Here is a 27,885-nt window from a genome sequence, read left to right as displayed (position 1 = left end):
GGCTAATGAGCCGGGCCGAGCCCGGCGTTAAATAATACTACTACTACTACTACTACTACTCCTCCTGTCTTTCAGCCCGCCGTCACCCCTAGCATCTATATCGAATATAAATATGCACGTTTTTCCTCCCTTCACTCGGATTCCAACCTCCTCATCTTCTATCATCATCTTAGTCGTCTCCCGGCAATAAGCACATCATTCTCATATCTGGCTTTCCACATAACTTGTTTTCTTTCACTCTGATCCTTTTAACGGAGGAAAGCAATCACCATCATAAACATGGATTTTTACCTCCCAAGTGTAAAAATATGAGCACGGAAGTGATATGGACAGCCGTTACTTAAGTATCGCAGACCTTTCAGGGATTCCAGCATTATTTCGTATCTCGGCCACATCTGAGCCCTCTTTATCACCGCTATCACCATCCTCATCCTTTATTCACTGCAACATCCACGGCATGCCTATGAGTATGTCACCACAGCCTCCACCCATCACTTAACACTGTTCCTGTATGCCCTGGCCCATTACCCCTTGCCATGTGCCTTCGGGTATCACTCAGTAACACGTACATGGCCCCTCCCATGACAACGGGGGATGCTCTAGCGGTCAACACTACGGAAACAACTGTCCAGGTCCGGTACATTTTTCTTTCCATTTACCGGATGTCTCGACATTTACCCCTTTTACATCGGCAAACCATGGATATTACAATCGAGTCATACAGCCACCATCAGTGATGTCCGCTAGGTCCTAGGACAGCGCTACTCCTTTTTTCGAAAGACCTTGTCCTTCTCCCGTCTATGTGGCTGCCCACGCTTCAGTTTCACCCACAACTTCGCCCAAGGCTTTCGGTCACAGTCGACAAAGGAAGAGAGCCACGTCAAACCAAACTTTCCAATGAAACAGTACACTGAAAATCAGCTTCTTGCTGCCATTTCTGACATAAGAAATGGCAAATCAGTTCACAAAACCTCGCAAAAATGGGGTATTCCTCGGAGTACCCTTCACGATCGTTTAAAGGGGGCCCAGTCAATTCAACAAGCGAAAAGATTTTGTCAAAGGCTTTCACAGGAGCAGGAGACCTATTTGGCAGATTGGGTACTTGCGCAGGCCGCGTTAGGCCTTCCGCCAACGCATCAAGAACTACGCAATTTTGCGGAACGAATTCTTCAGGCCGCCGGAGAAAGAAAAAGCCTTGGGAAACATTGGGTTAGCCGTTTTATAGCCCGATATCCAATTTTGAAAACCCAAAGGCCCCGGCGAATAGAAAATGCCAGGGCTAATGGGGCTACAACCGAGGTAATTAAATCTTGGTGGTCCTATTTGAAAAATCCCGTTATCGATACTATAAAACCGGCCAACCGTTGGAATATGGACGAAACAGGTATAATGGAAGGCAAAGGATCTAATGGCCTGGTGTTAGGGCGTAATAAAATCCGGCCATTACAGCGAAAAGAGCCTGGAACGCGGGGTTGGACGAGCATAATCGAATGTGTATCAGCTACGGGGGCTGTTATACCTCCCCTCGTTATATTTAAGGGGAAAAACGTACAGCAACAATGGTTTCCAGCTGATTTAAGTCCTTTCGATACCTGGCAATTTCATGCAACCGAAAACGGGTGGACAAATAATGAAACAGGTATCGAATGGTTAAAAAAGGTGTTTATTCCGTATACCCAACCTTTAACTCCTGAAAAGCGGTTATTAGTTTTGGATGGCCATGGATTACATATAACGGACGAATTTATGCTTCTTTGCTTGCAAAACAATATTCAACTCCTATATTTACCCCCTCATTCGTCACACGTTCTTCAACCATTGGATCTATCGGTTTTTGGGCCGTTAAAAGAAGCTTATCGACGTCAACTTGGATTTGTTAGCCAATTTTGCTGTTCAACAGTTATTGGAAAACGAAATTTCCTACTTTGCTATCGAAAAGCCAGATCAAAAGCATTTATAGCAAAAACCATTCAATCTGGTTGGCGTACGACGGGGTTATGGCCGGTGAACTTGGCAAAACCACTATTAAACCCCTCTTTTATTAGAAAATAGCAACGCCAACGTCGAAAAAGGTAAAAATAACGGCTTCCAAAGGGATAAAACACCGGAAAATCCAACCCAAAAAATTAACGACCAGTCTTTACTTATTTGGAAAACCCCTAAAACGACCCGAAATATTCGACTTCAACTACAGGAAATTTCCCGGTCCGAAAAAAGTAACGCCACTTCACGGCTTTTGTTTGCAAAAGTCCAAAAAAGCTTCGAAACCAAGGATATCTTATTGGCTGAAGCTCAGCAAAAAATCAGTTTGTTAAAAGCAAAATTGGAGGCGGTACGGCCGGTCAAAAGGAAAAGGGCAATTCCGGATCCCAACGAGCTTTTGGTCAGCAAAAAAAACGTTTATGAAGCACAGGAAAATAATAGGGACTGTTTAGAGGATTCGAACGATGGAGACGAGGTTAGCGAACCGGGAGAGCCTGACAATGATTGTATTATTGTGCGTTGATAGTTTTACATTTAAATCGGTTTATAAAAGGGGTATTTCGTCGTTACATTTTCCAAGGGGGCCGGACTTTAGGGGGGTCGGAGATGTGGAGCCCAACGTTACTATCATAAACGGCGGAATACAGCTTCTGCATCGACTCTGCAGCTTCGCCTGCCCACATATAACTACCAAACACGTATTTGGTCAAATAGTGCCACAAAGACGCCTCAAAGTAGATGGGGAATTGTTGGTGTGCAAAAAAAGCTGCATCTGCCTCAAGTCCTCCGTCATAGGCCTTGGATAGGTCGAGAGTCGTGTCTTATCGCTCGAAGGCTCGCCAAGTATCTCAGAAAATCCGGTTGCGGCCAAGTTACGCACCATCCACCTCATTCTTTTAGCAGCATCGATGAGATCCTGATCAGAGATCTTGTTTGACTGGCACGTGGTGGTGTGAAGTTTGCGAAGCTCAGCGGCGGTTTTGCGCCAGCGCTTGTGATTCTCGAGGGCTTCGGCCTCCGCGGATACACGATTCGTCTGCTCTGTGGTAAGGCTAGACTCCAGCTGCTGCACGAGGGCTTGGGCTTCAGAAAACTGCTTCTGTAAGCTTGCCAGTTCGGCTTGGTGACAAGCTTGAAAATTTTGGGTCTTCTGATGCCATTCTTGGTTTATTTCAGTAATACGGGATTGCAGGTAAGCTTCCCAGTCTTTTTGCTGCTTTTCCGTCCAACACTGTATCAATCTCGAATTGTTGTTTGTTGCTTCTTCCAATTCTCGGATATGTCTGTTGCATTCTGCGAGTTGTTCCTGGCAGTTGGCTAACCGCCCCAAGCGCATTGTTTGGTCCAAGTCGCCACATAAGCTGGACACAGGCTTGTGACTGTTACAATCGTCGCCATCTTTCTCAACAGGTACCTTGCTAGTCTTACATGCGCACGAAGGCGACGGTGATTTGTTGACGCGGATGTAGTCCATCGCCTCTTCCATGCTGGTGTCCTCGTCTATGTAGGCGGGCATTTTGGTGGATGTACTGGGCAAGAGATCCTGATGTTGGGCGATCACTTCATGGCGCAGCACGGGAGAAATAGGACGGCCAAGTGTGGGATTTCACATGCGCGTCATCTTCTCTTCTGCTGTCGGTGTTTGTCAAGAGGGGTGAAGAACTGTTTTTATGAGAGTTTGATCGTTCGGTTGACTTTGGGACATCGCGATGGGTTCCTGGCTTTTGTCGTCGAACAAACTCGCTTTCAACAATTTGTTTTTGTCTTTGTTGAGAAATAATTAAAAAGTTTAATAGTGGAGGGCTAAGGTGTCCGTTTTGTGGGTGTAACCCACGCCTGCCGAGGTCGACGGCTCCGGCTGGCATGGCTGCTTTTCGTGTGTGTTACTATGAAGACGTTGATTCCAACTTTGTCTTTTTACGTGGTTTTGCCTTCCGGGCCAAGGTACAAATATGTGAACTCGGTACTCAGACTTCGACTTTTCGTATACGAACTCCCATTTTTATATCATTTCAGGTCAAGAAACCGCGAAAGAGAACCAAAATGTCATCCTTCTCAATTCCATCCCGTCCGAGATCGCCTTCAAGCGATGTCAGCAATGACGAATTTCTAGTCTTGGATGAGCAGGATGGCTTAGTCATTGTTGGCATTGATTTTGGCACGACGTAAGTTCTTCTTTTCATGTCCAAGCAAGCGGACCACCTGACAGTGGGAGAATAGCTTTTCTGGCGTTGCTTGGGCCACGACAGACGAGCTTCAGAAAGATCCCAATGACATCAACTTGATTATGAACTGGCCCGGTACAGGCCGCGAAGAAAGCAAGTGCCCGACAGAGCTTAGCTACGGCGACGACGGTAAAATCCATTGGGGCTTTGATGTCCCGCCTGATGCAAGCTCGGTATCATGGTTCAAGTTTCTACTTCTCCGCGAAGAAGATATGAATGACGACATGGATGTATCTGAATACCTCGTTAGCGCCCGCGAGTTCCTCTCGCGCACCAACAAAACTGCTATTGACGTCGTGTCGGATTTCCTAGGTGCGCTTTGGAAACACACCATCACCAAGATTGTGCGCGCGCGGGGGCAAATGGTCGTCGATGCCTTCGTATTTCGCGTTGTAATTACCGTCCCCGCAATCTGGAAAGGGTATGCGAGGCAAGCGATGCACAAGGCTGCCGATCAAGCAGGCATATTGAAGAAACGCGCCGCTGGGCCTACGGAGCTTGTATTTTCAAATGAGCCCGAAGCCGCAGCGATGTCGACATTAATTGAGAGGGGTAGAAGGCCAAATACAGGGGGCGTTTATGTTGTTTGCGACGCCGGCGGTGGCACAGTTGTGAGTTTCGTAGTTGCTCGCCGAGGATAGAGCAAGAGCTGAGACTTTACACAGGACATGATCAGCTATAAGATCGACCAAGTCGATCCTATCAGTATGAAGGAAGCGGTTGAGGGAAAGGGTAAGCTTTTGCCTTGTAAGGTCAACATATTCAGCAGGCTAACATCACTAGGCGCTCTCTGCGGTGGTATTTCTATCGACCAGGCTTTTATCGAGCTGTGCAAAGCCCGTCTGGGTAGCAGTTGGAGCTCTTTAAGCAAATCGTCTCTCAGATACATCATTCGAGATGACTGGGAATGTGGCATAAAGCCACAATTCAGGATGAGCGGCCTTGAAAAGGACTTTACGGTTCGGTTTCCATCCGAGATAAGCGTCGGAGTCGACGCAGGCAAAGGATTTAACAGAATCAAAGTGGGGAGAATATTTTTCCATGGGTAGGCCATATCAATTTTATTGCTTTCAGACAGCTTTACTAACCTATGAGCAAAGCCGTGAAATCCAACCAGCTTTTGACAACCAGTTCCGTTGTATTATGGAATTGCTCGATGACCAATATGAGGCGGTCAGGAGATCAGATCCTGCGGCAAGGGTGAGTGATTTAAATTGCCCATTAATTCGAACCAAAAAACCTTATCCGACTCCAGATCAGCATTATTCTCGTTGGCGGCCTTGGGTCTAGCCCATACCTGTACGACTATGTCAAGTTGCACTACAAGGCCAAAAGGGTTGAGATCTTGCAGGCCGCTGGTAACAAACCGTATGTTATTTCAGACTGATCATTTTTGTGTATTTCAACTCGCTAAATTATACTTCAGTCGGAGCGCCATCTGTCGAGGTGCCGTGCTCAAGGGCTTCCTCCAGGATTCACGCCCGGACCAAGATAATTCGCCCGTCAAGGTCACCTCTACCATTTCCCGATCAAGCACCGGTATGGAGATCCGTTTGACGAAAATAAACATCTCGAGGAAGACAAGTTCTGGTGCGACAAAGAGCTTCGCTACAACGCAAAAAACCTAATGGATTGGTTCCTGCATAAGGTAATGTACCTAGATCCTTGCTATAAGCTGCCACTGTTCCACACTAAGAACCGCTTCACAAATGTAGGGGTCGAGCGTTCCAGACTGCGCGGCGGTAAGGGCAGCTTTCTATCGTGTGCATGATTTTGGGACAACCGTCCCACTTACCATGAAACTTTCATTGTATGATTGTGAAGAGCCGGTGGCACCAATGCGTAAGACTGACGCCGTCAAGTCCATGTGCACTATAACCTTCGATTCCAAGATAGACAAAGACGAATACTCTCAGCACACAAACAGACTGGGCAAGAAGTACAAACAGCTGGATTTCGAGGTTGAGATGGTGCCGCAAGGGGCCTCGGTCGAGTTTGGTGTCTACATCGGCGGACGAAAGCTGGGTGCCAGAAGCGTCAACGTTCGCTTCCAGTGATTCTGCTGTCTGGGCTGGCATTCGTGAAGATCAAAAGTCGAGTCGACAGTGCTTTCTTTTTGGGCTCTGCATTGGTAGTCGCCCACCTTCGATGGTTACTAGACTGGACCACGGACTAATAAAGACACGGTCATTACTATGTGCATGATTTACTTCCAGGATTGCTTAGCCGCAATCAATCTTTAGTTAACCTCAATACTTGAAACCGATCATAAGTACACCTCAGTCATTCAGAACCCCAGTCACGTTGTCGAGATGTTACGACGTTGCAGTGGGTCACTGCCAGTGCGTGCATATAAGTGTGGAATAGGGGATAACGAGACAAAGGTTTCGAAGCTTTCGCTTCGCCGTGCTACGGTTGCTGTATCCGTTCCTAACACGACGTTCAGTTATGTCAACCATTTGTACCTTTACCCTTAGGAACAGGTTTGTGTGCTGGGTTTTCTGACAATAAACCATGTTGCGATTTGATGAGGTCACATTTGAATCTGGTTGGACAAAATTCAAATTTAGATTTCGTGGGGGAACTTTGCAAACAAAGAAGAGGTTCCCAACTGTTGGCCGTCGTTTGTAGCAATTAACTAGGTCTGCCACCTGAATAGTACAGTGCGTTTTAGTAAGTACGGTTGCAACATTTTGGCACTTTGGCAGTTCGCCATACATCGGATGGATCCACCATCCTATCGACTAACTTCAATTTCGATTTTTTTGTTTACCTTAGGCACAAATACTGCCGGTCTCACATGCGCCGAAGATTAGTGTTGAACTTTCGCAGTTGCTGTATTTGCACGAGCACGTAAAGGCACGGCCATGATGTCCTAACCCAACAGAATATGATTTAACCAGCATTGACTTGGTTGTTTTCTTGTTTGCCGTTAATCTGACGAATTGGTGGCTGCATGCATTCTGTCCCAAAAAGTATATCTGCTTACTCCAGGGACATATTCAGCATGTGATCTTGAGATGTTAGCAGCTTGCATTATTTCCACGGCCTCCTGAAGCCGAGGACTACCGCGGGTGCAGCCGAGACTGGAGTACCAGATGACTTGAATTGGCCTTTTTTCCCAAAAAGTGAGCAGCTCTCTTGCTACGTTCCCTCTTGCCTGAAAGTACAGTCTACAACTACTTTCATTCTTTTACTCTTTTTCACATTCGTTACATGTGATGCTTACGCACTAAAATCCTCTATATAAAGTTCGCTCTTTCCCTCAGGTCCTTATCACTTTGAGATTCCGAGTGATATCCAGCTCTAGAAGAAATATCACAGTGGTGTACAACTCAATCAACCAACTATGCGTAGCGAAGAGCCTAGCGCATCGTCTTCTGTTGTGCGTGGCCTGAACTCGTCCAGGTCGACGGAGCGCATCAACCAGATCGATCAAGTACGAGCCTATGGGATTGGAGATGTTGTTTCTCTACCCCAGCTGGTGGTCTGTGGCGACCAGTCGGCCGGCAAGAGCTCGGTCTTGGAGAGCGTCACTAACATCCCGTTCCCAAGGAAGAGTGGACTTTGTACGAGGTTCCCTACTGAAATCATCCTTCGACACAACTCCACGGCTACGCGTATTATGGCCACTATTCACCCACACGCCTCCAGACCAGAGGAAAAGAGAGATGCCCTTCTACAATACCGCCGCGTGCTAGCAGACATATCGGAACTCCCTGATGTTATTGAGCAGGTGTCCGCATTGATGGAGATCCGTGGGTATGCGGACCATAGTCTCGGGAACGCGTTTGCGTCTGATGTCTTGCGGATTGAATTTGTGGGCCAGACAAACCTCAATCTGACCATCGTCGATCTACCTGGACTCATCTCTGTGGCCAATGAAGAGCAAACAGAAGAAGACATCCAGCTGGTCAAAGACATGGTCAAAGGCTATGTTCAAAGTTCTCGCACGATTGTGCTAGCAGTTGTGCAAGCCACCAACGACATCGCCAACCAAGTCATCATCCAGCTTGCGCGACAGTATGACCCGGAAGGTCAGAGGACGGTGGGGATTATCACCAAGGCGGACCTCATTAACGAGGGCAGCGAGGCCAGCTTGGCGCAGCTTGCGAACAACCAGGCCAACATCAAGCTCAACCTTGGCTTTTTCCTCTTAAAAAACCCGAAGCCGTCCGAGATTGAAGAGGGTATCAAACCTGAGCAGCGGTCACAGAGGGAGCTGAGATTTTTCTCGGAGCCCGTTTGGAAGCAGCATCTCGATATGAGTCGTGTAGGGGCCGAGAATCTGAAGCTGTTTCTGCAGGACCTCCTGGACGCCCACATCGAGAAGGAAATGCCCCAGGTGGTTGAAGATATTCGGAAGGTCCTGCGCACCACAGAGGAGAGCTTGACGCGACTTGGCCAAGCCCGTCCCACTGTCGGGCACATCCGCATTTTTCTAACGCAAGTTAGCACCAGCTTTGCCCAGCTGGTCCAAGCTGCCTTGGATGGCAACTATCATGGGCCATACTACGAGTTTTTCGATCACGTTGAAGATTCGCGGTTGCGCGCCGTGGTCCACAAGATCAATGGCAAATTCGCTACCGACATCCGTACCCATGGCAAACAAAGGGTTTTGAGGCCGGCAGAGTCAGAGATCGACTGGACTCCGGATGAAAATTCAATTAAGGAAAACAACGAGAAGGAGCTTTTCGTAACCCAAGAGGAAATGAAAAACTGGGTCAAAAAGGTATGTCCATATATGGTTGTTTAAACGGGTACGACTGACATGGTACAGGTGTATTTGCGCACACGGGGTCGTGAGCTTCCAGGGAACTACAATCACGTCCTGCTGGCCGAGCTGTTCTTGGAACAATCCTCTCGTTGGCTCCCCATTGCCACAGCCCACGTGGAAAGCATCATCGCGATCGTCACCGGGTGGCTGCAGCACGCCACTCGAGTGGTTCTACCCGAGGACAAGCTTCGTGGTGATGTGCTTGCCATTTGCTCTCAGTGGATGGAGGACGCCGGCAATGACGCTTTGATGGAGCTTGATAAACTGAAAAAAGACGAGCAGCGCCAGCCGATTACGTACAACCATTACTACATTGACAACATTCAAAAGTCCCGTCATGGCTTTCTGCGTGAGGCCGTGGAAGGTGCTATCAGAGAGACAGCAAGCTCGGATTATCATGGCAAACTCCATGTTAGCAACATCCCCATGGATATTGAAAAGTTCCTTGAGGCAATGAAGCGCAAAGTCAACGTCGACATTGACGACCAGGCATGTGCTGAGGCCATGGCAGGGTTGGAAGCTTACTACAAGGTATGTTTTACACGACGCCATTGCAAAGTGCAGATACTAAAGCTTTTCGATAACAGGTCGCCATGAAGACTTTCGTGGACAATGTCTGTCGGCAGGTCGTCGAGCGTCACATTATTGCGCCCCTCCCCGAGATTTTCAGTCCAGTGACTGTTTCCCGATTCACGGACGACGAGCTTCTTCAAATCGGATCCGAGTCGGAAAAACAAAACCGCAAGCGGGAAGAGCTTAGGGCCAGGGCAAAGAAACTGAGGAGCAGCCTTGAAAATCTCCAGCGACGCTGACGGGTATCTTCCTTCGGGGTTATGAGGAGCCACTTCTCGCTGTTTTCCTTAATTGAATTTTCATCCAGTTATATGTTGGTTTCAGACGCGGACCTTTACGGATCCAGCGATATCCTGATTTCAGTCGACACACTGGAAAGGTTAACAAATGGTTGGGCATAGGAGGTCATACGCTCTTTTAATTTGATTAAGTTCAAAAGTATGATGATAGAAATCCGGCAGGCAGAGAATGGGTACATTTTGTGGATTCGTTGCAAATCTCGGCCCCAAAAAGGCAGGTCACACATTGGTGATCCACAAAACACATGTCAATTTCGGTGCAAGAACTGCATTTTCATCAAATGTGCTGGGCTGGGCCTAAGTGCTTTGCATCTGGTCCAAGCTAGAGCAGAGTGTTGAACAAAACGGGCACTTTGCCCATTCATATGTCCACTANTATATGTGCCTGAGCAGCTGCTTTAACATACAGACTAAGCGACATGCCGCGTCGATCATAATAAGCTCCGGCACAAAGTACCCGCCGCTCCAATACCCGGTTGGCATACATATCGGGACCTTTTTTTTTTTGACGGAATCAGAATAACGTTGGGCTCCACATCTCCGACCCCCCTAAAGTCCGGCCCCTAAAAATATCTACTCAGCCACGTCAACCCTTTGTTTTATTTTATAAATATCTAGACGAATTTTTCACTTTAGAACTTGCATTTTGAAGATTCTTGCTCCAAACTTTCCAATGAAACAGTACACTGAAAATCAGCTTCTTGCTGCCATTTCTGACATAAGAAATGGCAAATCAGTTCACAAAACCTCGCAAAAATGGGGTATTCCTCGGAGTACCCTTCACGATCGTTTAAAGGGGGCCCAGTCAATTCAACAAGCGAAAAGATTTTGTCAAAGGCTTTCACAGGAGCAGGAGACCTATTTGGCAGATTGGGTACTTGCGCAGGCCGCGTTAGGCCTTCCGCCAACGCATCAAGAACTACGCTATTTTGCGGAACGAATTCTTCAGGCCGCCGGAGAAAGAAAAAGCCTTGGGAAACATTGGGTTAGCCGTTTTATAGCCCGATATCCAATTTTGAAAACCCAAAGGCCCCGGCGAATAGAAAATGCCCGGGTTAATGGGGCTACAACCGAGGTAATTAAATCTTGGTGGTCCTATTTGAAAAATCCCGTTATCGATACTATAAAACCGGCCAACCGTTGGAATATGGACGAAACAGGTATAATGGAAGGCAAAGGATCTAATGGCCTGGTGTTAGGGCGTAATAAAATCCGGCCATTACAGCGAAAAGAGCCTGGAACGCGGGGTTGGACGAGCATAATCGAATGTGTATCAGCTACGGGGGCTGTTATACCTCCCCTCGTTATATTTAAGGGGAAAAACGTACAGCAACAATGGTTTCCAGCTGATTTAAGTCCTTTCGATACCTGGCAATTTCATGCAACAGAAAACGGGTGGACAAATAATGAAACAGGTATCGAATGGTTAAAAAAGGTGTTTATTCCAAATACCCAACCTTTAACTCCTGAAAAGCGTTTATTAGTTCTCGACGGCCACGGATCACACGTCAGCGACGAGTTTATGCTTGTTTGCCTCCAAAATAATATTCAGCTTTTATATTTACCTCCTCATTCGTCGCACGTTCTTCAACCGTTGGATTTATCGGTTTTTGGGCCGTTAAAGGAAGCTTATCGACGTCACCTGGGATTTGTAAACCAGTTTTGCTGTTCAACGGTTGTTGGGAAACGAAACTTTCTACTTTGCTATCGAAAAGCCAGATCAAAAGCATTTATAGCAAAAACCATTCAATCTGGTTGGCGTACGACGGGGTTATGGCCGGTGAACTTGGCAAAACCACTTTTAAACCCGTTTTTATTAGAAAATAGCAACGCCAACGTCGAAAAAGGTAGAAATAACGGCTTCCAAAGGGATAAAACACCGGAAAGCCCAAACCAAAAAATTAACGACCAATCTTTACTTATTTGGAAAACCCCTAAAACGACCCGAGATATTCGACTTCAACTACAGGAAATTTCCCGGTCCGAAAAAAGTAACGCCACTTCACGGCTTTTGTTTGCAAAAGTCCAAAAAAGCTTCGAAACCAAGGATATCTTATTGGCTGAAGCTCAGCAAAAAATCAGTTTGTTAAAAGCAAAATTGGAGGCGGTACGGCCGGTCAAAAGGAAAAGGGTAATTCCGGATCCCAACGAGCTTTTGGTCAGCAAAAAAAACGTTTATGAAGCACAGGAAAATAATAGGGACTGTTTAGAGGATTTGAACGATGGAGAAGAGGTTAGCGAACCGGGAGAGCCTGACAATGATTGTATTATTGTGCGTTGATAGGTTTACATTTAAATCGGTTTATAAAAGGGGTATTTCGTCGTTACATTTTTCAAGGGGGCCGGACTTTAGGGGGGTCGGAGATGTGGAGCCCAACGTTATGCATAGCATCAATCTGTAGCCTCCACAAATATCCAACCATAATCTATTTGACGACCCCTCCAACGTGGTGTACACCCCTGTCTCAACAGCTTTGCAGCATACTGCGGTATGTAGCATTTGTGATTTGATGTATAGTCTGCGAAGCTCAAATGCATGCGGACTCCCTTGAAAGAGGATCTTGTAGCAAACGGGATATTTTAAACTAATCGTTGACTTGACCTGCTCCATGGGGTGTTACAGTATACATGTACATTTCTCAAATTATGTCTTTAATCCCTGCTGATGCAAGTCTAGGTGAAGGCCTAAAAACGGGCCTTTGCCACTGCGCTAGGCTTCACCCATCGCACCGGTGCTTGAAGTGTTTTCCGAGAGAGCGCAGGCCCTATTTTTGCAAACTACCAATATCAGTCTGTCTGTACTGTATCTGTACTGTACAGTACAATACTCTTAAACAAGTCGTTGTCTTTCGCATTCAAGCTTCGGGTTGGTGCTGACATTCAGGTTCCTGGAACGATAAAGAAAGAACAAGGCTAGTGCTGTCTTCTGGCCCAGGTTTTGAGTTTTTGTTGCATATTTTGCATTCATAATCGTGACGTACCCGCCCGCTCACGACATCAAGTAAAGTGTGGCATCAGCCCGGTCCGGCTCCTCCCAGTGTTGTCAATGATGCCAAATCAATGATGCCAAACGAGCTAACGGACGATATTTAAACTTGCAGCTTGAGAAGAAAGCGACCAATTGTACTCGGTTTTTTTTCCTTCTTTTGTTCTGTGCTCCAGGTAAAACTGGATCGTGGAAAGGGTGCTTTCTACCTTCTTATATCCTTCCTATTACATAATGCCTCGGTCGATGCATGCCTCAAATATATTAATACACTTATGTAAGTTAGCTCGTGTATACACGGGCCACCACAGGTGTCTCCTCCTGTTATCGACCGTCGGTGCCGCTTAGGTCACGTATTAGTGGACGTACCCCCTGTTCCTCGCGTCCCACTTAGAGGCCATTGATTACATATTAAAATTAGTCCCAAATTTGGGCCGGCCTTCTCGTCATCGCTGGGACAAACGCTGTCAATCGCAGTACTGTAACAAAATTCCGACGATTGGGACATTCTCATTTATTGCCACATACAGTACTAAAGGGAAGCCCGGGGATACCGAATGGTATTTTGAGGAGCCGAAACTGGGCCAACAAGAACCTCGCCACAGGAGACTTGACCAGAAATGAGACAATGGCACAGCTCAGGGCAGTTCAGATATTGAGGTCTTGGCGATTATGGACCAAGTCGACGTTCTTAATTGTACGGGATTTATATGTGTAACGAATCTTGCATGAACGGGTTCTCTGATCCCTCATAGACCTTGAATGCCCGTTTTGAGTGTTTGCTAGATTATAATGAAGCTTCAACTGTTTGCTACCACATTGGCTGTAACTGCCCTAGCTCAAGCCCAGAATTTTGGAGAGCACTGTTTACGTCAACAGTGTCTTGAGCTCTCCTGTTGAGCGACATGCTAACCTTCCAGGCCCTTCTTTCAGTGTGACATCCTCGAGGCTGTTGGCCTTGGCAACCGCCTGTCCAGCAACCTCTCGACTCTTTATGACGATACTCTGTCGGCTTATTGGCCCTTGGATAGCACACAAATTTCCCCAGCATGCATTTTCTTTCCGCAGTCCGCCGAGGAGGTCGCCACGGCCGTGGAGGTGCTGGGCGTGTCGGGCACCGATAACAACGACGGAAACTTGAAGGGTTGCAACCAGAGCTGCAAGTTCGCTGTGCGTGGTGCTGGGCACACTGCCAATCCGGGAGCCAACAACATCCGGGATGGCGTAACAATTGACTTCAGTGAGTTGGTGTAGACATCCAAAAGTCAAACAAAAGCCTAAAACCTGACTCATCTTACGCTAACCGACTGTACAGGCGCCATGAACACCACCATTTACCATGCCGACAAGACCCTCACCTCCATCCAACCCGGTGCCCACTGGGGTCCTGTCTACGAGGAGCTTTCAAAATTGTCGGTATCCTTATGCATAAAAATACCAGCTAATTGTTACTATCTACAAGACCACATGAATCTATATTCTGCTGTGTTCTGGAATCGCGTGGCTATGCACGTGATTTGCCCCCTCGCATGTTACGCAAACAATACAAAATTATTGTTGCCTGCGCGCACCGTACGTCGCGTGGAAAATGAGTCGCCGTTGGGGTCTGGTGAGTATAACAACCGGCCTGTGATGTCGAATTTTTGCCAAGGCCTGCCTGAAAATTGCTGGGGCTGCTTTCGATTGGCTAACGTGTTTGTCACATACCCGGGGTTTCCTCTGCCGTCTATAGCCTGCCGTCGAACGATGGTGGTGACAACGTCATTGCTGCTCTCGTTAGCAACACATTACAACTGTGTCGGTGTACCTGCTGTCTGTAAACCGTATGCATATCGAGGAATGGTCTGCACAATATGCTAAGCCTCGTTTCTGCGAAACAGCCAGCCAAGGATGTTCGTGTTTTCTGTTTGGGATGGGCTGCTGGGTCACTGCCTGTGGTGTGGTTGGTTGGTTGGTTGGTTGGCCATGAGAAATTGGTTGAAGTTCGCCACCGCTTCCTGCGGATTTCCTTTGTGAGATAAAAGGTACCCTTGTACTTTGGCGTGTGAAAGACTATTTATTGGTATTTGACTGGCAAAATCTTGCGCTAGGTTGTTAAGATCGACGTGTCTGGATTTAACGTTCGCCGATTGACACGATTGACACGATTGCTGCTTAGTGCTGTTATCAACTTGGACGGAGGGGAGTGTTTCCGATTGGAGTTGATACATGGTTTTGAACATCAACCTGGCAGATTCCTTGTCCATGTTCCCAAGGTAAACTTTCCTATCAACTCTTCCGTCTCGAAACAACGCTGTGTCTAGCTTCTCAATGGCGTTGGTGGTCATGACAAGAATGCGCCCTTCTGGGCTTGCCACCCCGTCCAGCAAATTTAGCAGCCCAGAAAGTGAACAGCCGGACCGCTTTTCAACCGAATCTGAATGTTCATCTTCGCTATCGCTCTCATCTTCCAAATCTGAATTTGATAGGGCGCGTCGACGCTGAAGGCCGATGGCATCAACATCCTCCAATAAAACGATACAGCGTTGTGGCAGTTGTGTGAACAGCGCCTTCAGCTCTATGTCACTGCGGAGGCTCGGAATCTCCAACATGTAAACGTCGAGATTGAATTCACTTGCCAAAGCCAGGCTGAGGGAAGATTTGCCCGTACCAGGAGGTCCATGTAGGAGATACCCTCGTCGATAGGGTACTCCGCGATCTCTGTAAAAATTCCTGGTTTGCGGGCGCAGATACTCTCGAATATCCTCGACGAGCCGGCTTTTTTCGCCTTCGTCCAAGTACACCGTACTTAGTGACCTTTGAGGCTTTACGATCGTTGTGTCCCAAAATGCCCGGCTGCCGAAATCACTGCCCCGGTGGATGTAGACAGCAACTGAGCCTTTGCGCTGTCCTTGTCTAAATTTATGACAATGGCGGAGGAACTTGTCGATTGGGTCTCGAGACCAACCTAGGCAGAGAATCTCTAACAGTTCCTCGTTCGAATCTGGCTTCCTGCTATTTTGGGGACCAGAGGGCTTCGCAAATCGGAGGCGGAGGAACAGAGGTTTACCGTCGTGGCAGAAGAACCTTGTTCCAAACTTGGAAGTGTATATAATCTGGCAGTCATGGGAATCGTCTCTCGTAGTTTTCTGGTGCCAGAAGGGAACTATGCAGCGATCGGCAGTCTCTGTGCGCGCTACCAGGGTACCGGTTCTCCTTTTGGCCAAGTCTTCGCTGCTGAGGTAGTTGATGACGTCCACATATAGGCGATCCTCGGCTGGTACAGACGCTAACACCGTAAAAAGAGGTATCACAATCCAACAGATACCATAGAATATACGTTTTGTGTGCTCAACCAGATGTAATATGGCGCCAGCTAGTGATAGCAGCCCTAATAAAAAGGGAAAATTCATTCTCAGTGTGAATTTCTGAGCGAGGTCTGCCAGTGCAGTTCCCGCCGCAGCGGTTCCGCTGATTAGGTTCGCAAGTGTTGACATATCCCAGCTGAAGATTGTAACACAATGGGACAAATAAATTGAAAGTTGAAAATTGGAAGCTGTGGATGTGGCAAAACCTTAAAGACAAAAGGGCTCGAATTATCAATGTCATGCGGCCAGAACCAGAATTGTAGTTAATTTGAAACCAAGTATTTTCTGGACTGTTGTAAGCAGATCCTCAAGAGAAACGATGTGGCAATGTGGGCAGCGTCCATATGCGCGATGCTTTGATGAGATTATTTATACCCTTGATTAAAAGCTGTTCCTTGCAAACCTCGTCACCATAACCACGAAGTGACCAGCCGGGGCTAGGCTGAGATAAAATGCGGCCCATGGTGTGTGCCTCAAAGCTAAATCGATTGTAAGTTAGATAAACTTAAGGGTGCGGTACCCCCTGTCAATAAATCATGCGGACTGGGCAAACTTGAGGCCTCAGACCATGGTTCAGGTATTGCGTTACCTGAAAGCGCCCTTCGCTTGCCTGAACTTCAGGGTGGTATGACGGCAGTGGGAGAGAGTCTTCTGGACAGGGCTACCTTGTATTTGGAACAGACTGCAAATGTACTCAGGAGATAGATAGACGCAAGTTACAGCGAGACGTACAACTTATTCGTTTCAAGCTTGATCCATACGCGTAGACGAGGTCTATGGACAGTATTAATGACAAGATTGCTCAAGAATCTCTGCTCAGGACTCTTTGTCTGCTGCCCCCGCTATTGTGCAGTCTCGAACGGCTAGCCTTGCACTGAGAAACCTTTGGCCAAGGCAAGCGATATACCGAATATGCACGCCTATTGGACTCGCAGACAGCCGCTCCCGGTCTGGTCTCTTGGTATCTTGGCAATCTCACCCTCCGCTTCTTAGGCATTATAAATTTCATCCCTAAGGATGAGGCCCCCTTGCCAATGCGTGGTTAGAGTTGTCATAAAAGTGCCTGCCTAGCTTAAGCGAAAAGCCTGTCTTGGCTACATTCGGTCGCCGGCTGGTTACAGGATTGCAACGCTAGCTATCCTGTTGGTACTACCAGGTACGTTCCTACCAGTTAACATTTAAAGTCCCTTTTAACGGCATCCATCCCAATTGGCCTACATCTCAAGATTACATGCAATTAGAAAGCACATTAATGCTAGTTAATATTCTCAAGGCGCAGGCAGGGATAGGATGACAAACTATGGAATTTCACATAAGTTTTACCTTCACATCGGCTTTCGGTGTTTGTCAAAGGGGTAATACTATCTTGAGAGATTTAGATCCCTCGATTGACTTTTGGACATTGCGAGACTGTTCCAGACTTTTCTTGTTACAAAGTTTGCTTTCGACGTTTTGTTTTGTTTTTGTTGAGATACGAGTCTGATGGTGAAGGGCTTAGAAGGTAAGTCGGGACCTCCCGGCGCTGAAGCGGGCCGTTTAGGGTCGGTTGCCAATAGGAACGGGTCCGGTTCAAGTTTATCGGGACCCTATTTCGACCCCGCCCAGTGCAGGCCACAACTGTCCCAAACGGCAGCTTGTGGGGATTAACCTCAACCTTAGCTACCATCTGTTAACACTTTCAATTGTAAGTAATGACGAATGGCGATGGAGAGTTTTTTCGGTGTGATCGGCCTAGTTCTGCTCACTGCCCCTCCCAAACCCCTGTTTTTGGCCCTGGCTTTGTGCTTCTAATTTTGTGCCACCACCTGTCCCTGCTTTTGATCGATTTGCTGTCAAACAGCGAACGTGGGCACCAATGACGGGAACGGCGGATGTCCCCTCCCTGGCGTGCGTCTACCAATGTATCCTTGACATTTCCTAGAGGGACCATGACGACGTCTTTGCCAAGCAAACGAACTTGTTTGAAGTGTCACCAAAATAATCCAGAATCATTGTCTTCACTTGATCATTAGCATCCTGCCAACATGTTTTTTTCTTTCGCGGTTCCGACCCCGGTCTGTACTTCTATCCCATATCTCCCTTACTAGACTATCGCATTGGACAGCTGTCTATGCTTGACGTTCCGATATGATCAGAATAGATAGACGCGAGACTAGGCGCAAAGCAACTGCCAAATCTAGCTCTACATTATTTCGGTTGCCTTGCTCGAGTTCAGGGGGCCGCTCATCGCCTCAAAATACGAAACGAACCAATCAAAGCCCTTGTTTCCGGTGATAAGCCCATCGTGCCCCACCTTGGGGTCAGCCTTCCCATCCAGAAGAAATCATGGTGAGGCCAACACAGGCACCGGAAACATAAACTGGATTCCTAACCAAACCCCATGTAATGGCTTTGATTCCGATTTGCTTCACGGGTCACATCCGACTTGGAACAGATGTCACGATTCTCTTGGCCACCTGTATTATCAAAACGGTAATTCGGGTCATGGAGCCGCTCAGACCAGATCAGGTCGTTGGTGCCTTTGCTTGGCGTGGTTCGCCAACACGACTGTGCAAGGGTTGGGTTCCTTTCAAAGGTATCATTCTGTTGAATTAGTAACCGTGACTTCAGCAGAACTTATTCACCTGGTAAGAAAGCCTCGCATACGCAAGCAATGAGGCTTGGCGTAGTTCGTTGGTCAGGAATATTGAGGTGAGTCATGCCGGTGATATGACGCATGCGATTGAAATGGACTTCCCTTCCTGAGCTGGTCATATCAAGACATCGCCAGCGTTTGCAAACCAAGGAATGGTACCAGTGTCCGTTTGCGGGTTTCTGTGGGGGAAAAGAAATAGCCTTTTTATCAAAAAATCGTAGGAGAAAAGAGGGGAGGGGGAGGAATACAATGCTACTCACTAGGGCGCTCCCATCAGTAACCTTGATTTGCTCAGAAACAACCAGCCCCGCGACATAGGGGTCAGGGGCTGGTCTCATGCCACCCGATGGCGAGCGTGTGTAAGGCAAAGTAGATGCTTTTCTCTTCACTGCTGGCGCCCCTGGATGACGAGGAGCCTCTGCCGCCGGTTAATCGAGTCAGTGATGGTGTCCAACCGACGGCATTACAAGCTGGCGCCATGGGTGAAGTCGAAAAGGTTCTTGGTACGGCCGTTTCCTGCCCGCCGTGATCGAGGACTACGCATGTGTCTTCGACCGCGTCGATCCCTGGGGTGCGGTTCCCGGTCCGAACCACGACTGGGGGAGCTGTCTGCACGGAGTGGCGCGGCAAACGGGCTGTACCGTGCATTCTCCGATAGGGACCTATTTCTCTTCATCAGACATTGGATTTTTCGTCTTTTTTTTCTTTTTAGGAAGGTGAATAAATGTGTGCAGGTGGCTTGGCTATCTATAGTTCTTTTGTCTCCTGGTCCGACGCTGCCTGGGCATCTGAAAAGGAAACGAGTTCTGTATGTGGAAGTGATAGAAGATGTTTGAGCCGGTAACGTTGGGCCCCACATCTCCGACCCCCCTAAAGTCCGGCCCCTTTGAAAAATGTAACGACGAAATACCCCTTTTATAAACCGATTTAAATATAAAACTATCAACGCACAATAATACAGTCATTGTCAGGCTCTCCCGGTTCGCTAACCTCTTCTCCATCGTTCCAATCCTTTAAACAGTCCCTATTATTTTCCTGTGCTTTATAAACGTTTTTTTTGCTGACCAAAAGCTCGTTGGGATCCGGAATTACCCTTTTCCTTTTGATCGGCCGTACCGCCTCCAATTTTGCTTTTAACAAACTGATTTTTTGCTGAGCTTCAGCCAATAAGGTATCCTTGGTTTCGAAGCTTTTTTGGACTTTTGCAAACAAAAGCCGTGAAGTGGCGCTACTTTTTTCGGACCGGGAAATTTCCTGTAGTTGAAGTCGAATATCTCGGGTCGTTTTAGGGGTTTTCCAAATAAGTAAAGATTGGTTGTTAATTTTTTGGGTTGGATTTCCCGGTGTTTTATCCCTTTTGAAGCCGTTATTTTTACCTTTTTCGACGTTGACGTTGCTATTTTCTAATAAAAAAGGGTTTAAAAGTGGTTTTGCCAAGTTCACCAGCCATAACCCCGTCGTACGCCAACCAGATTGAATGGTTTTTGCTATAAATGCTTTTGATCTGGCTTTTCGATAGCAAAGTAGAAAGTTTCGTTTCCCAACAACCGTTGAACAGCAAAACTGGGTTACAAATCCCAGGTGACGTCGATAAGCTTCCTTTAACGGCCCAAAAACCGATAAATCCAACGGTTGAAGAACGTGCGACGAATGAGGAGGTAAATATAAAAGCTGAATATTATTTTGGAGGCAAACAAGCATAAACTCGTCGCTGACGTGTGATCCGTGGCCGTCGAGAACTAATAAACGCTTTTCAGGAGTTAAAGGTTGGGTATTTGGAATAAACACCTTTTTTAACCATTCGATACCTGTTTCATTATTTGTCCACCCGTTTTCTGTTGCATGAAATTGCCAGGTATCGAAAGGACTTAAATCAGCTGGAAACCATTGTTGCTGTACGTTTTTCCCCTTAAATATAACGAGGGGAGGTATAACAGCCCCCGTAGCTGATACACATTCGATTATGCTCGTCCAACCCCGCGTTCCAGGCTCTTTTCGCTGTAATGGCCGGATTTTATTACGCCCTAACACCAGGCCATTAGATCCTTTGCCTTCCATTATACCTGTTTCGTCCATATTCCAACGGTTGGCCGGTTTTATAGTATCGATAACGGGATTTTTCAAATAGGACCACCAAGATTTAATTACCTCGGTTGTAGCCCCATTAACCCGGGCATTTTCTATTCGCCGGGGCCTTTGGGTTTTCAAAATTGGATATCGGGCTATAAAACGGCTAACCCAATGTTTCCCAAGGCTTTTTCTTTCTCCGGCGGCCTGAAGAATTCGTTCCGCAAAATAGCGTAGTTCTTGATGCGTTGGCGGAAGGCCTAACGCGGCCTGCGCAAGTACCCAATCTGCCAAATAGGTCTCCTGCTCCTGTGAAAGCCTTTGACAAAATCTTTTCGCTTGTTGAATTGACTGGGCCCCCTTTAAACGATCGTGAAGGGTACTCCGAGGAATACCCCATTTTTGCGAGGTTTTGTGAACTGATTTGCCATTTCTTATGTCAGAAATGGCAGCAAGAAGCTGATTTTCAGTGTACTGTTTCATTGGAAAGTTTGGAGCAAGAATCTTCAAAATGCAAGTTCTAAAGTGAAAAATTCGTCTAGATATTTATAAAATAAAACAAAGGGTTGACGTGGCTGAGTAGATATTTTTAGGGGCCGGACTTTAGGGGGGTCGGAGATGTGGAGCCCAACGTTAACGACAGTTAACAAGACGAATATGGTGGGATGGGCCGACATAGAACGCAGTATGGATTCGATATGGGTGGTTTGTTGTCAGAAGTTGTCATCATGATCTTCTAGGATTATATCTACCTCAGTGCTATGGGAGCCAGGGGACAATACTATACACGATCCATAAAAATTCAGGAGACTGATACAAACTTCTTGTTGCCTGCTGCCACAGCCCATAGATGAGAAGGGTAGTAAAATCACGCTCTGCAGGAATATCGAAGTAGTATTCTATTGTCAGGAGGAGTGTGACCCACCTGGTCTTCCTGGGCCCAGCTCTTGGTCGTAACAGTGGCCAAGGCGAAAAGTCAACAGTATGCATAGCCGGGAGGCGAGCAGGCCGTGGCTGGCATCCCCAAGATTTACAGAAAACATATGTCACGAGCGAGGGGAACAGGGCGCCTAACTCATGGTTACTTGAAACAGACATCACATGGACTAGAGACCGTTTAGGAGATTGCGGATGGCAAGAATACAGGGCAAGCAGACTTCGCAGATAGCGGATGACTTTTATTGGATACCATTGCAATAAAGAGGTAGATAAATCGTATTGATCCAGATCTCATTAGTCAGCTATCCGACATTTATAAATCTGTAGGTTTTGTTCATGTTATCCCCGACGGCTGTTTGTTGCGGGCATGATGATTCAGAATTGCGCATGCCGTTCTGCGAATGTGGTTGGGTGGCTGCGTTTGCTTGCATGCTTCTTCTATGGCCAACCCCACAGCCTTGAACCGTACTGCCGCTCCGAGCCACCGTCTGGACATTTACAGTCTGGGATGACTCCTTAGCATCGAGCTTCTTCTGTAGTTCGATCACCTCCAGGGCTTTCTTCTGCAACTGCTGTTTCACACCCTCGTACGCCAGCCTCCACCCAGCCCTTGCGCGCTCCTCTTGACGTTGTAGCCGAAGCTCTGCCATTAGATCATGATGGAAATTGAGTTGTTGCGAGGTCATCTTCGCAAGTATCGCTTCCCAAACCTGCGAAACTTGCTTTATTTCCAACATCTGCATGTCGATAGTCGTGTCTTCAGGGTTAGATACGGATTTTGAGCCCATCTTGTTGGGTATTGAGTCGAGTGACAACTGATCAGGCGCCTTGCGCTTTCTCTTTGGTGCGGCAGTCCTCTGAGAAGTTTTACTCGCGGTATCCACGGAAGCGGGTGCTTCCGCTGCATTATCTAACATTTTTGACAACAGCGTCAGATAGATTTGCGACAGGCTTGGAGAAATTGATGCTTACTATTGGTTGGTCCACGCCGCGCTGATGGCAGGGCTGTGCGCTCTAAGATGTCAACTGGTGTTAGAGCTGTCCACGAGATATATTTATTTTTTTGGAGAAATATGGCTCCATACTGGCGGGCAGAAGGTTCTGCTGCAGTCCATCGGGCTGGGACATAGTTCCCAACCTCGCAGAGCTGCCAATGAAAGAACTTTGATCAAACTAAGTACAAGCCTGAGAATGGCTGCTATGGGGAAAGAGCGGCTGGGATAGTATAGATTGAATGGCAGTAATTAGATGCCTGGGATCTTAAATACTTTTTGTCATTTCGAACCTGCAACGCATCCATAAATTTTCCAATTCTTGAACATTATTCCAAGAACCAGGCAACCAAAAAGAAATGCGCTAAATGAGTCAACCTCTCCAAAGACTGCGCCCAAACTGTTGGGAATGATGACTGAAAGCAGAAATTTCATTCTTGGCTCGCACTCTCTACATGAAAGAAACCAGAAACGGCAACGTAATCTCGGGGAGGCCGAGCACAAACACTCGGGAGCGCGTCCGGCCTCTCCCTGGGATCTTTTTGGGACCAATCAGCCGCGAGAGTCAAGACCGGGTCTTGAAGCCGCTCGGGCCAGATTAGATCGTTGGTGGTTGCCTTTGTTTGTCATGGTTTGCCAACACGGCTGTGCAAGGGTTGAATTCCTGTGAAAGGTATTACGGCGCTGGGGTATGAATTGCGTTAAAACTGGTCATACTTTTACGGCGCATTACCAAAGCAGGTTCTTTCGCCCATTTACTTAGTGCAGAAATGTGCCAAGAGAAAATACCCCTGAACACTGCATGACCTCCTTTTGTCAACCTACACCGCATTCGCAAAGCAAGGAGGGCGAAGAATCTTGCCAAGTGCAGATCGAGAGGAACATATCCAAGTTGAGTGCCGGGATGCTCCGTGGAGGTGAAGGCCAATAGGAACAAGCTGGTCAAAAGGTTCCCGCAGAAAAGTCAGCATTAAATTCACCCCTGATTCTTCAACCACATTGATGATGATATCGATGATCCGTAGGGATTCCAAGACAAGGCTTCAATACGTCATATCCCAGCCTCGCACCGATCAATCAGTGTGCCTTCTTTTTTGATCGTGGCCGACCAATCGCTTCCACAAAAATCAAATAGGCCTGTTTCGAAGCCGATTGCAATTTCAAGTGGCGTGCGCCCGACTTCTATGTGAAGTGACCGAAGCAGTAAATACTGCCGCTGCCGATTGGCATTGGATGAGGCATAGCTTGACGGAGAACCGGATGGTATTCCGTATGCAGGGGTAAGTAAACATTGCTGCCTGATAGCAGCCTTTTGGCCCGGCCAGATTTGGAAGTGGACAAATTAGCTTAACTCTTGTCGTTAGCTTCCATCTGGAATGTAGTAAAAAACTGCAATGAGGTGTTTGATGATGGATGCAAGTCAGCCCTCCAGAAGAGGTTGTCTGTATTACTCTCAGGTACATCACTTAACTGCAAACATAGTTCGACACTCAACTGTCATAATTCGTTTTTTTAAAACCAGCGGCTCTTTCCATTCATCTTCACATGAATCACACCAGGATTTACTTGCAACTTCCCAAAAGCTAGGTAAGGGAAAGCCCAAAACGCCTCATGCTTGCTGGGTGACGCTGAACCGCCCGCTGACTACGATAGATGAGTCAAAGTCACTTTACGGCATGGATTGTTTTTATCGGCTCGTTTTGCCCGAAAAATGCATGCCTTTGAGCCGCAACTCATTGGTTCGCTCGTGCAGTCCGCAAAAAGAAGGCAACCGACTAGCCTTTGGAAAGCCAAAGGCAAGGTTATGCGGTATATGATTGACATATAAAGCCCAGCTATCATCATCGTCTGTTTGCGTCTCTTATTTCAGTAACGCAGACCGTAAATCACCTTTTGTATGACTGTTTTTCCCCAGAGCATTGGGGTGAGGAAATATGCCGAACAATCAGACTGATCAATGCCCGCAACCGGCTGGCATTAGACGGACATCCAGTCAACATCTTCCTCAATATGTTGGATCCCTTAGGCGGGGAGCTGGAGCATCAGAATCAAGAGGTTCCTCTACCCCAAACGCGGACCGCGACGCTGGCCTAGACAAGCCGAGAGCTAAGAGGCAAAAGTGGTCTCCTTCACAAGAACCAGCCTTGTCAACCAATGCGACAAACGCGTCGTCAAGTCCCAGAGGTACCCCTTCAACTGCCCAAGCAACGACAGCAACCGCACATCAAGGAACAGCAGAAGAACCGGCTACAGATCCCAACAATGGTTTCGAACCCATGCCCCGGGCGCGCAAATCACGTTGGCAGGATGGAACCCCGGGAATGACAAACTCACAGGCGGCGGTGGGAGCCCCCACCACTCAAACGCGCGGAGCAACAAATAATGCGCGTGTTGGGCCATCGGGCCAACAGAGCCGGCGCGCTTTGGGCTCAAGGGGAGGTGGCGGGGTCAGCGACGCCACCGGTGAAGTCGAAAAGGTCAACGAGTTGGTAAAGCAGCCAGAGACGCGTCCTATAGGTCAGGAGCAGTTGGTGGCTGAGGCAAAAGGCGTATATGCTGGGTAAGTCTCGGCCCCGGCGTGGACCAAAGCACAAGATACGGGCGGCCTCCCGCCTGCCTGCCTGCCTGCCGAAAGGGGGGTCCGTGTGACAAGAAGCCTTATTGCCTGCATTCGAGTGGGTCATCTGGAGGGAGGCTGCCATCTGAGATCCATGTCGTACTAATTTTGCTATAATCTAGTCTTGTTGTGGTCGAGAACAAATGCATAGAGGTCGACAATGCACAAAGGTCGCTCAATAACGATTCGGGTTCCCCCAAGCTCAACACCGACCAATGGCAGGCTCTCATTGCCTTGCACCGGACGTTGCTACACGAGCACCACGACTTTTTTCTCGCCTCGCAGCATCCTTCGGCAAGCCCAGCGCTGAAACGACTTGCCGCCAAATATGCAATGCCGGCGCGCATGTGGCGACACGGCATCCATAGTTTGTAAGACTTCATGAGAATTTCGTCACGGTTTTCTTTTCTTTTTTCTTTTTTTTATACGAGGCAGGCGAGACTGACCTTTGCTCTACTTGAAGTTTGGAGCTGTTGAGGCACCGTTTACCACATTCACTTGAGTACATGCTCACATTCATCTACTCCTCGTACTCTATGATGGCACTTTTGTATGAAACTGTGCCAGCTTTTGAATATACTTGGATAGAATGTTTGGGAGACCTTTCACGATATAGGTGAGTATGCCCCTTTCTGTGTTCCGCTCCTTTGAAAAATTGCCCGCCTAATTGGTATTGCGTGAGTCTAGAATGGCCATCGAAGACGACGACGTTCGCGACAGGGAGGTCTGGACAGCTGTTTCTCGCGGCTGGTACTCGCGAGCTAGCGATAAGGCGCCCAGCACTGGACGCCTGTATCACCATCTAGCAATTTTGGCGAGACCTAATGTTTTAGCACAGCTTTTTTACTACGCCAAAAGCTTGTGTGTACCCATTCCCTTCAGCAGCGCCAGGGACTCAATTCTCACCCTTTTCGAACCCATTATGGCTGGCACACACGGTAACCTGCAACCCGTTGATCGTGCGCTGGTCAGGTGTCACGGGACTTTCTTCACCGGCAAGGGCACCGAAGATCTCGAAGATGCGCGCAATGAATTTCTTTCGAACCTCGACCTGGCCGTGGCCAAGGGCGCACGCCGCTGGCTGGAGGCAGGATATCAAATCGCCGTGACAAATCTTTGTGCACTTTTGGACTACGGCCTGCCTACCAACGTTCTCATGAGGGCACTTGACGCTTCGACCAAAGACAGTCCCAAGCGGAAAATCGTAGTTGGGGATGAGCCGGCTTCGGCTAAGTCCCAAGAAGCTTCAGAGACGCAAAAACCGACCAATACTGATGATAAAAATGCTCCAATTGCCACCGCCACGGAGGCCAAAGATGACGTGGTCGACCTTTCCAAGCGCTTTAAAGAAGTTCTCCAATTTGTGGAAAGCACAGATACAATTGTTCTTTCACGGCTGGGGGATTTGAACATACTTGCTTATCTCAACGTTAGACTCATGTTCTTGCGTCAGATGGCCATCCTGAAGGGCCCAGGCGGGGCTGAGGCTAAACCACCAGCGATGTCGCATCTCGAGGCTTCTTTCCCTTGGCATCTGCTCAGTTTATGCTTAAACTCTTTTGCAGCGGGTTTTGAGACTCCCAAGAAATACGAGACGAGCGAGTTCCCCCGCACGGCCGAGAGGAGGCCGCTTCCCGAGGATTGGGCAATGCGAGGGCTTGTGTGGGCGGAGATGGCCTTCCCGGCCGACCATTTCAGAGTCAATGAAAACATGGAAGAAGACGAGAGGACGTTTGAAACCCCATCGATGAAAGATCAGCGTCGTGAGAGGTGTCTATGGCTCGCTTACCAAATCGCCCAGATTGAAACGTCAGAGGACGGCGTCAAAGAGGGACGTTGGATCACGTATAATGCTGACACAAAGAAATTTCGACCGGCTGCTCAGTACGTGTCGGACGTTGAAATACGTCCTTCCGTCACCAAGGCCACGTACGAGGATGTCCTCCCAGAGGAGCCCACATTGTCAGTGCGAGAGCAAGAAAACAAAAAGCCAACCATTCAGTCTGCTGAGAAGAGTCGTGATAGTAGTTAGGAACTCAAGTTATTACTGGTGATGAGGAGGTATAAATATATAAGGCCAATCCTTCTCCAAGCCCACTGACGACAGAACTGAGGAGGCGCTTCAGGATTTTAGTGAACACGAGTGTCAGACAGAGGATGATTCTTTTACCCTTCACGATCTGAAGAATTGCCGCCAAGGTGTATGTTCCCCAATGGAGGACCGATTGGACTCTTGTGCACAGGACTCATCGACAGGGATGGAAGACGGACTGGGCCATTGGATTGTGGGACGGGTTTGGGCTGATGGTCGGAAGCGTCTCGGGTCGGGAAAGCCTGGGGAAAAAGAGAATCCCTTAGACCAACGAGGATTTTCCCGTCAACCTCGAGAGCGCTTGATCGATGCGAGATGACCTCCAGGAACTGTATCGTCTTATCGAAAAGGTA

The 27,885-nt window shown here is 47.8% G+C and overlaps 9 protein-coding genes across 9 annotated transcripts; 5 read left to right on the top strand and 4 right to left on the bottom strand.

Moving 5' to 3' along the window:
* Positions 1–2,689: 2,689 nt before the first annotated feature.
* On the bottom strand, positions 2,690–3,499 carry PpBr36_11268 (uncharacterized protein; the record flags this gene model as incomplete). Its single annotated transcript, XM_029898370.1, has 2 exons — positions 2,690–3,102; positions 3,412–3,499. The coding sequence occupies 2 exons, from the start codon at positions 3,497–3,499 to the stop codon at positions 2,690–2,692; spliced, it is 501 nt and encodes a 166-aa protein (XP_029743286.1).
* A 527-nt stretch (positions 3,500–4,026) lies between these two features.
* PpBr36_11267 (uncharacterized protein) lies at positions 4,027–6,265 on the top strand (the record flags this gene model as incomplete). Its single annotated transcript, XM_029898369.1, has 9 exons — positions 4,027–4,148; positions 4,204–4,819; positions 4,874–4,940; positions 4,992–5,253; positions 5,309–5,408; positions 5,464–5,576; positions 5,635–5,747; positions 5,810–5,856; positions 5,924–6,265. The coding sequence occupies 9 exons, from the start codon at positions 4,027–4,029 to the stop codon at positions 6,263–6,265; spliced, it is 1,782 nt and encodes a 593-aa protein (XP_029743305.1).
* A 1,292-nt stretch (positions 6,266–7,557) lies between these two features.
* On the top strand, positions 7,558–9,797 carry PpBr36_11266 (uncharacterized protein; the record flags this gene model as incomplete). Its single annotated transcript, XM_029898368.1, has 3 exons — positions 7,558–8,940; positions 8,989–9,516; positions 9,573–9,797. 3 exons carry the CDS (start codon positions 7,558–7,560, stop codon positions 9,795–9,797), a joined length of 2,136 nt encoding a protein of 711 aa, XP_029743304.1.
* A 3,674-nt stretch (positions 9,798–13,471) lies between these two features.
* PpBr36_11265 (uncharacterized protein) lies at positions 13,472–14,097 on the top strand (the record flags this gene model as incomplete). The annotated part of the gene is made up of 2 exons (XM_029898367.1): positions 13,472–13,540; positions 13,777–14,097. 2 exons carry the CDS (start codon positions 13,472–13,474, stop codon positions 14,095–14,097), a joined length of 390 nt encoding a protein of 129 aa, XP_029743303.1.
* Positions 13,492–16,653, bottom strand: PpBr36_11264 (uncharacterized protein; the record flags this gene model as incomplete). The annotated part of the gene is made up of 5 exons (XM_029898366.1): positions 13,492–13,672; positions 13,715–14,142; positions 14,551–14,569; positions 14,773–16,213; positions 16,566–16,653. 5 exons carry the CDS (start codon positions 16,651–16,653, stop codon positions 13,492–13,494), a joined length of 2,157 nt encoding a protein of 718 aa, XP_029743302.1.
* Positions 16,654–17,672: 1,019 nt separating this feature from the next.
* PpBr36_11263 (uncharacterized protein) lies at positions 17,673–17,837 on the top strand (the record flags this gene model as incomplete). Its single annotated transcript, XM_029898365.1, has 1 exon — positions 17,673–17,837. The coding sequence occupies one exon, from the start codon at positions 17,673–17,675 to the stop codon at positions 17,835–17,837; it is 165 nt and encodes a 54-aa protein (XP_029743299.1).
* Positions 17,838–19,146: 1,309 nt separating this feature from the next.
* On the bottom strand, positions 19,147–19,473 carry PpBr36_11262 (uncharacterized protein; the record flags this gene model as incomplete). The annotated part of the gene is made up of 1 exon (XM_029898364.1): positions 19,147–19,473. The coding sequence occupies one exon, from the start codon at positions 19,471–19,473 to the stop codon at positions 19,147–19,149; it is 327 nt and encodes a 108-aa protein (XP_029743307.1).
* Positions 19,474–25,234: 5,761 nt separating this feature from the next.
* Positions 25,235–27,472, top strand: PpBr36_11261 (uncharacterized protein; the record flags this gene model as incomplete). Its single annotated transcript, XM_029898363.1, has 3 exons — positions 25,235–25,383; positions 25,563–25,811; positions 26,128–27,472. Coding segments are annotated over 3 exons (1,743 nt in total), but the record flags the coding sequence as incomplete, so codon positions are not given.
* A 134-nt stretch (positions 27,473–27,606) lies between these two features.
* PpBr36_11260 (uncharacterized protein) lies at positions 27,607–27,885 on the bottom strand (the record flags this gene model as incomplete). The annotated part of the gene is made up of 1 exon (XM_029898362.1): positions 27,607–27,885. A coding segment is annotated over one exon (279 nt), but the record flags the coding sequence as incomplete, so codon positions are not given.

Source organism: Pyricularia pennisetigena (assembly GCF_004337985.1).
Source record: "Pyricularia pennisetigena strain Br36 chromosome Unknown Pyricularia_pennisetigena_Br36_Scf_18, whole genome shotgun sequence".
In the NCBI taxonomy this organism is placed as follows: Eukaryota; Fungi; Ascomycota; class Sordariomycetes; order Magnaporthales; family Pyriculariaceae; genus Pyricularia; species Pyricularia pennisetigena.
This window is presented reverse-complemented; position numbering and strand designations above follow the sequence as displayed.